This window comes from Xenopus laevis, chromosome 5L, assembly GCF_017654675.1.
Source record: "Xenopus laevis strain J_2021 chromosome 5L, Xenopus_laevis_v10.1, whole genome shotgun sequence".
NCBI classification, from domain to species: domain Eukaryota; kingdom Metazoa; phylum Chordata; class Amphibia; order Anura; family Pipidae; genus Xenopus; species Xenopus laevis.
This window is the reverse complement of record NC_054379.1, coordinates 166,629,195-166,638,228: the sequence shown is the minus strand read 5'-3', so window position 1 is coordinate 166,638,228 and position 9,034 is coordinate 166,629,195. Positions and strand designations below refer to the sequence as shown.

The window sequence follows — 9,034 nt, the reverse complement described above, 5'->3', positions numbered from 1 at the left end:
AAGGGTCTGGTAGAGTCTCCAGTAGAGTGAGGTCTGTAGCACATTGTGAAGCTCAGGTATGGAGAGGTGTGAAAGTTCACAGACCTTCATAGAAAGAATGAAACTCAGACAGGATATTATCCTAATCCCATCAATCCTATTGTTCCATCTGATTCCCACCACTCCTGTTATTCCTTCTACTTCCTGGATGGTATAAATCTCCCTCTTCTGAGCTCATTGAAATCAGAACTCACTTTGAGACGGATTGATCTTGCAAGCTCCTCTTCCCTGGGAATCCCAAAAGCCTTTCCTGATTATTTTAATAATTTTTCAAGGAACCAAAAAATACATTTCTTCAATGGCATCCAGCAGGTAAGGGTTTCAAAAAGTTATCATCATAACTGTCTCTCCTTTATTGCTGTATCTCTGTATATCTCAGATTAAACTAATGGTTTGGTTGTTTTTTTACAGGTCACAGAATCGCCATGCTCTGGCCTGTAAGTTTTGTCTCAGAATCCAGGAATCCCTTTCGGTGCATCTGAGAAGATCCTGCATGAAAGGAGCTAAACCTGAGGAGATTGACAGGCTGGTCTCTGAAGCGAGAGTGAACATGCGCCAGATACTGAAAGGGCTGAGTGTGGTTGAATATGATGAGCTAGACTGCAAGGAGTCGGATCCTCAGGACTTTTTTGTACAATTTCTGGAGAGGAATGGGTGTTATATAAGAGGAAAACCCTTGCAACCTACCAGGTATGTATGGAACCAAGCCACATACATATAAATGTTTTGACATCTTCCATATATTTTCAAGTATTATTTCAAAACATATGCATTGACATTGTGCACCCTTCTTTTCCAGCAGCCCCATTTTGAAAACTTTTGATGCAATGGAGCAACAACAACAGGGATTTAAATCAAAGGCAGTGGAGAACAGGTACTTATTAAAATATTAATTCAAATATTGCCTTTTCTCATTTTAAATAATATGCACATATATATATTTAACACTTGCTCTTTGCAGGAACATTGTTTCTTCAACTGAGGAGACTAACAAGGAGGAACCAAAATTGAAATCAATTACAGAAGATGATGTTGGCAGGTAGTAGACACATTTTCAGTTTATGTTATAAGCATAAATAACAAGTATATTAAGCCATTCTTTTATTGTTTTGAATATAGTCCTGACTTGTCAACTAATGGAGTCCAAGAAGATGCCATTGTTAAGGAGGAAGAAGAAATGGAGACACGTGGACCTGATCAAGGACAGGACTTTGACTGGTGTGTATACTTAGTATATTTATCCAATTGCAGACTTTCTGTGTAATTATATGTACAGGTATGGTACCTGTTATCCAGAACCCTTGTAACCTGGGGTTTTCTGGATAATGGATTTTTCTTTGGATTTACGTCTGCTAGAAAATCATGTAAATATTCATTAAACCGAAAAAGCTAGCATTGCCTCCAATAAGGAGTAATTATATCTTAGTTGGGATCGAGTGCAAGCTACTGTTTTATTATTATAGAGAAAGGGGAAATCATTTTTAGTATATGGATTATTTGGATAAAATGGAGTACAAGGGAGTTGGGCATTCCATAATTTTGAGCTTGCTAGATAATGGGTTTCCAGATAATCATATTCCGTAGCTGTGTTTGCATTTATAATTGAAAATGTATTTTTCATTTAATTAGTGGTGAGAGCGAAGAACTACAAAGGCGAATGAAAGAGGCTGGAATGTACAGGAAACATCCAATTGATTCAAAAGTCCTTGTTGTCTTCCAGAAATATATAAAGAGTTTATCAGATGACGCAAAGCGCACACGTGGGGTATGAATCACACTTGGCTAACTTCATATTGGTTGTCATTGCTTTTACACTTTCTTATAAAAATGTGTCCTTTGTCTATTTTTAGGTAGCAAAGATTGCAAGATTCTTTTACTTCATGGATCCCTCCGAACCATCCTTGAACTTTTTGCTAGATTTTCCGAAGACCCATGATTTTTTTGAGAAGCTTCAATCACTTGGAAATAAAACTACAACACTCTTAGATTACCTAGATCACATAGAGTGGTTTGTTATATTTGTTCTGTTCCAAAATGACCACCAATTGTATGATCGCTGTCAACACTTTCTGTATGTATTACAAAACTATATTTATAAGAGACTCAGAAGAAGACTTGCAGAGGAAGCAAAGGAAAAAGAGTGAGTATCAGTAAATTGCAAAAGGTCTTAGAAGTTCGTTCAAACCTTCAATCAAAATCCTTTCAGAAGGACACAGCAATATTACATAACGTGTAGGTTGGTATATCTGAAAACCCTTTTTTTTACAGGTATCGTTTGCTGTTTGGAGAAGCAGAAAGCCCAGAGGAACTCAATTGGATTCTCTTATATCGGCAGAAGGCAATCGATGACATGGTTGCAAGAGCAGAATTGATGAAGCTTTTAACCAGTTACCCGCAGCCTTCAACATCAAGGTATTTGGTCATCTTGTTATATGTCTGTTGTTATGTTTCTTGATCTTGACACACCAGTATTTAAACAATCGGTAACTGTAAAATTTCTTTAATTAGCAGATATGACGATGACAGCACCATAACGCCAGCAATAAAGAAACCTGGAGAGTTGGCGCAAAAAGGAGTGAAAGCGGTTCCAAAAGAGTCAAAGGATGATACATATAACAAATTCAAAGAGGTCTATCCCTCAATCTGGATTCAAATCCTCCAAAGCTAAAGAAAGGATTGGCCTTTTCTGCAGTGCATGGCCAATACTGCTATGATAAATGGAGGAAAGCACAAAACAAGATGCGTGTGGATCACATCACTGGTAAGTTTTTCCTGTATTGATTATGTGGTAGAGAGACCAAATAAATGTGAGATGCAGGACCTATTTTTATGATTTATGATTTCTATGCTGAAATTGTCACCCCTGTATTTAAATAAACTGACTCCATGTGCCTGTTGTGGATCCTGCAAGCTTATGTTACATAATTTGTTAATTATAATAGGTATTAATACTTACTGAATGAGGCTTGTGGATATGCAAAGTTATTTTACTTGGTAAAGTCTAAAGCGAGTTGTATGTTAATAGTATTTCCAATGTTCCTCTGATTCTAGGACACTTCAAGACTAGGTTCCCTAGAGAAGAAGAGTTGAAGAGGATCATCCGGTCTAAGGGATGGAAACTAAATTTACCAAGGCTTAAGGACATTATGGACAACTGCAAAGCTCAGTTGCGCTAAAGACTTTCCCAGTAATAAAACACATTGAAATGCTTTAACTCAGTCAGTCTTAATGGTTGGGTCAACAGAATGTTTCCAACCCCATCCTCTATTAATGGACCAACTCCAACCTAGGTTAATAGCTTGGTCACTGAGTGAGGCTCAGCTCCTGTGGCCTTGATCCTGTGTTCCTTTCCAAGTTTGCAGACTCTTGAATCCTGCTTATTAACAAAACATTGAAACACTTATATTTAAAGTCTGGCTCTCAAAAGGTTGCATCAACAGCATGTTTCCAATCCCATCCTTTGTTACCAGCCCCTAATAGAAGGTATTTACTCCTAAGTTACTACTGGTAGCAAATTCTTTTCTGTGATACTAACATGTTACTATTGCAAATGATTCCTCTTGCGTGGCAACGTTTGTTTTCTGTGGAACCTGTATACAATAAAGTCTCATTCCACATCATTCCCGTCTGTGTTATAAGTTTACAATTCATGTTGGTGCTTCTCATCTATACTCTGAGCCTTGTTCACCTGTTCCCTTGTCTGCTATAATAGTTATGTATTTCACCAGCCTCTAAATCCATTCTTGCCTGTCCTGAGAACTCACATGTCCACCAACAGGAATGGACACTATATGAAAGTGCCATGTGGGTACTTTCAAAATGAATCAGTTAATAGTGCTGCTCCAGCAGAATTCTGCACTGAAATCCATTTCTCAAAAGAGCAAACAGATTTTTTTATATTCAATTTTGAAATCTGACATGGGGCTAGACATATTGTCAATTTCCCAGCTGCCCCTGGTCATGTGACTTGTGCCTGCACTTTAGGAGAGAAATGCTTTCTGGCAGGCTGCTGTTTTTCCTTCTCAATGTAACTGAATGTGTCTCAGTGGGACATGGGTTTTACTATTGAGTGTTGTTCTTAGATCTACCAGGCAGCTGTTATCTTGTGTTAGGGAGCTGCTATCTGGTTACCTTCCCATTGATCTTTTGTTTGGCTGCTGGGGGGAAAAAGGGAGGGGGGTGATATCACTCCAACTTGCAGTACAGCAGTAAAGAGTGATTGAAGTTTATCAGAGCAAAAGTCACATGACTTGGGGCAGCTGGGAAACTGACAAAATGTCTAGCCCCATGTCAGATTTCAAAATTGAATATAAAAAAATCTGTTTGCTCTTTTGAGAAATGGATTTCAGTGCAGAATTCTGCTGGAGCAGCACTATTAACTGATTCATTTTGAAAAAATTTTTTTTCCCATGACAGTATCCCTTTAATCTTCTTAATAAATATAACCAAAAACAAAGAATGTGCAATGGCCCACACACTTCCTTCCAAGACCTTAAAGGCCTCTTTAGCTTCAAGATTCCATTTGAGCATCACAGATTTGTTACCTTTATTAAGTCAGTCTTGGTGCTGCAATGGTGGTAACATTTTAGATAAACTTTTCTGTAATATCCCACAATACCTAGAAATGCTCTGACCTGTTTCTTTGTTATGGCCAATTTTGTATTTCCTCTACCTTATGTACCTGGGTTTTAATGACCCCGTTCCAATGGTGTACCCAACATATTGGGCTTCTACTAGTCCTATAACACACTTCTTAGGGTTAGCAGGTAACCCAGCTTCTCTGATGAAAACCCTCTACAAGTCCATCAGTCCGATGATGATACAGATGTTCATTGCTGTATTATGTAAATCTTTCATCACCTTAAAAATAAAGGTAGTCCCCTGATCAATAAGGAATTCCAGTGCTAGAGAACATTTGAGGGAGTAGTCCATAAAGGAATTGCCACCAACACTGTATTTGGCCCTGGTCCCCAGATGGGGAAAACGTGGACACCCCCCACCAGCAAGCATTAGCACCACCCACCTGAAAGCATACCTGCCTGTTACAGGACTGGAATACTGTCACGGAAAAACATTTTTTCAAAATGTATCCATTAATAGTGCTGCTCCAGCAGACTTCTGCACTAAAATCCATTTCTCAAAAGAGCAAACAGATTTTTTTATATTTTATTTTGAAATCTGACATGGGGCTAGACATATGGTCAGTTTCCCAGCTGCCCACAGTCATGTGACTTGTGCTCTGATAAACTTCAGTAACTCTTTACTGCTGTGCTGCAAGTTGGAATTATGTCATCCCCACCCCAGCAGCCCATCAACAGCCAATCAGCAGCCTATCAACAGAACAATGGGCAGCTAACTGGATAGCAGCTTCCTGACATCTCTGCTGAAGGATTAATTTTCATTGCTAAAGGTGCTCCCTACCCCCAACTAGTGGTTGACATGAAAATAGCAACCAAGCAGTACTGCTGTAATGAAGTACAATGGGAAGGGAAGAAACAATAACTGTCAAACGCAGTTCCATTCGGAAGCGCTGCTCCTTCTCAAAGCTCAGAATTAGGCACACAACTTAAAAAAAAAATTTTATTGGTTCAAGAATACAATTTTAAATGGTAGAGTGAATTATTTGCAGTGTAAACAGTGACATTTAGAAAAAAATAAATAAACCATAAAAATCAAGATGGAATCCCTTTAAGACAATTTTCATTTTTCTTGTACAGCTGTCAGGCTCGAAATTCTAACTGCTCTTTGTTGGGGCTTAATTGCCCTTAACAACCATAATAAGTGTGTAAGTCACAATAATAAAGGAATAGGGGAAGGCTTGAATAGAACGGTATGAAAAAAAAATAACATTGAAGTGTCATCAGTTAATCAGTTTTTCGGTCTGAGGTAGTGATGGGCGAATCTGTGCCGGTTTGCCTCGCCGAAAATTAGCAAAACGCATTGTAGTCAACAATTTTGACACGAGCATCAGTTTTTATATGCATGACTATTTTGACATTAAAGTCAGGGGACATCCGAATCATTTTGACGTGCGTCAATTTTATGCACGACTATTCTGACGCACAACCTTTTGGTTTTTTTTTGTCGCGGCATATTTTTCACCAGAGAATTTACTCGCTGGTGGCGAAACTTGGAAATTTGCCACAAATTTGTGCCTGGCTAATTTATGTTGTGCATTGTGATTCCACTAGAGGGCAGTGCTTTACAACTATTTTCAGTAATAAAATAAAACAGTAACATCAGGGTATTTTTTTAAATTCAAGAATAGCAAAGAAACAAATTCATATAAGAGGTGGTGGTTTCATGCCATAGTCCTGTAGAGAACCATGAATGGCATTTTACCTATTTATCTTCCTATGTAAGAACTATAACCATTGTATTCTACAGAGCTCTGCTGAGTGATTGTGTGCAAGATTACCATCTCTTACTTGAATGGCCGTTCCCATGGCGACACAGCGCCAGTGCAGGGTCTCAGCAAATTATGTTCTTATATCACACACTCTTTCAAAGTGGTACAGTCATTATCTTAGGGCCATGTCAACCAAGCGGTGTATCTATGCGGGAAGATAAATGCAGAGGCTCATAGCAGGCATTAAAAAAGGGATTCGTCTTGCAATGATTGGTGCTCCAGAGCCAGCGAGTCTGAATCAAGGTGGGACGTCTTCATACTAGTCGCTCCCTATGATTACAGCTTTGCCAGAAGAGATTGAGATTAAAATTAGAAAATGCTATTCCAGGTGGCCACACACAGGGCAATACTGCTGCCCCAGACTTCTTGCATTTAGAGTTTATTAAAGGAGACATATTGTTTAAAAAAACAACAACAGTGTATTATACATGTATTAAAGGGGTTGTTTACCTTTGAGATAACTGTTAGTATGATGTAGAGAGAGATATTCTGAGACAATTTGCAATTGGTTTTCATTTTTTATTAATTGTGGTTTTTGAGTTATTTAGCTTTTTATTCACCAGCTCTTCAATTTGCATGTTAACTGGTAACTAGAGTCCAAATTCCCCTAGCAACCATGCACTGATTTGAATAAGAGACTGGAATATGAATAGGAGAGGCCTGAACAGAAAGATGAGGAATAAAAAGTAGCAATAACAATACATTTGTAGCCTGTTTTTTTAGATGGGGTCAGCGACGCCCATTTGAAAGCTGGAAAGAGTCAGAAGAAAAAGGCAAATCACTATAAAACTATAAAACAAATAATGAAAACCAATTGAAAAGTTGCATAGAATTGGTCCATTCTATAACATAATAAAAGTTACCTGAAAGGTGAACCACCCCTTTTAAATACAGAAGGAAAGTGCTGAATAAAGAAGTTATGCTTTGGGTTGATTTATTGAAAATGTCCAATTCTGGAATCCCTACCAACTCTGCCACTGCCCATCTGTTCCTCTTCCGATGCCTCCTTCCCCACTTCCTGCTGCCTCATTCCCACTTCCTGCTGCCTCCTTTCCCACTTCCTGCTACTTCCTTTCCCACTTCCTGCTGCCTCATTTCCCAGGCTGTGCAGGGGAGCCGGCGCACTGTACTGTAGGACAGGAACCAATCAGCAGCTAGCAGGACTTGATAGAGAACTGAAGCCCATCTTAAACTGGCCATACATTTGGTGATCCACTCCTCTTCAAACAAGCAGATCCCTCCCTATGCCCACCTTGAGATGGGCAATATCGAGCTGATCTGATAATGGGCCCAACAATCGCATCAAAACGAGGAGAATACGGGCAGTCTGATTGAGGAACACATCAATGAACTGATGCGGTCGTCAGTCCAATGGAATTTTTAATCCAGTCCAATCGACATCTGCACGGCTTTCGTGAGATATCGATTGGGGAAGCCCAGTGGAGGGCCCCATGCACTGGGCAATAAACTGTCAACTTAATCTGGATCTTTATGTGATTGCAAGGCTGTGATTGGCTCTCCCCTCCCCTGATCTGTTTCTGACAGGGACTATAAGGACACGCCCACACCTCATTTAAATATGGGATAGGGACCATAGCAGATCTATAGGGAGCTCCAATAAAGGGGCCATTTTTAAAGATAGTATTAATTTTTAGCCCAAAGGAAAACCATATTGCCTCAATATTGTGGGGGTGGGTTCACTTATCCTATATGTCTCCTTTAGAGAGTTCTTCTTGCCCAGTAATAGCTAATAAGGTACATTGATTTAACATTCTCAAAGGACTTAAAGCCAACCGTCATTAAGGGGCAATTTATCAAAAGTTGAATGTCAAATGTATGTGAATTTTTTAACTCTAATAAATTCGAATGTTCTCACAATATGACTGGGAAGTTATTTGTGAAAAAAAATGTGATGGTCTAAAATTGGATTTGAATCGAATGTGAATTTTCCTCTGAAAAAAAAAACCTGGAATGTCAGGAAGGCTATTAACATCTTGAAATGGGTCAACGGACCTCTGCCTTTGACTTGTCAATGAATTGGGTGGCTTTTAGGTGGAGGAAATTCAAATTAGAACAGTTTCTATGGTCGAGGTTAGTGATGGGTGAATTTGTCCTGTTTCGCCGAAAAGCGAATTTTGATGCCCGCGTCAATTCTGACGATCACGTCAATTATGACACCGGCATTAAAGTCAATGGGCGTCCAAATAATGTTAACGTCCCTGCTTCAAGTAAATAAACCATTTTCATAATAATATACTTTTCTAATATTAAGGGCCGCCCCCTGGGATTGTACGATTTACGGTGCACACAAACATACCAACAAACCATACTTGTTAGGTGAGAACAAGGAAAAGTGGATAAATTACCGCCTAATAGACAAATAATTATAGCAGAGGTCTGACAGTGGTCAGAATAAATCAATTAAAATAAATTTGAGAAAAAGAAACCCGTCTATAACTAAAAGTGAAGATTCAAGCAGTATATATAGCAAGAATTCTTGCTTGACACAAATTAGAATAAGGTCATTATTTATATGGGTACCCGTTTATAGTACCATTAGAAATTAAATAGACCATAAATTAATTG

At 38.8% G+C, this 9,034-nt stretch overlaps 1 protein-coding gene across 1 annotated transcript; it reads left to right on the top strand.

The window, feature by feature from the left end:
- The first annotated feature begins 252 nt into the window (after positions 1-252).
- Positions 253-3,659, top strand: xenf.L (early endoderm-specific nuclear factor L homeolog). The gene is given in 12 exon segments (NM_001087931.1): positions 253-288; positions 319-351; positions 451-729; positions 839-913; positions 1,001-1,078; positions 1,159-1,257; positions 1,669-1,804; positions 1,890-2,179; positions 2,308-2,451; positions 2,548-2,675; positions 2,678-2,800; positions 3,091-3,659. Coding segments are annotated over 11 exon segments (1,491 nt in total). The 5' UTR covers positions 253-288; positions 319-337; the 3' UTR covers positions 3,216-3,659.
- The last annotated feature ends 5,375 nt before the right edge of the window (positions 3,660-9,034 follow it).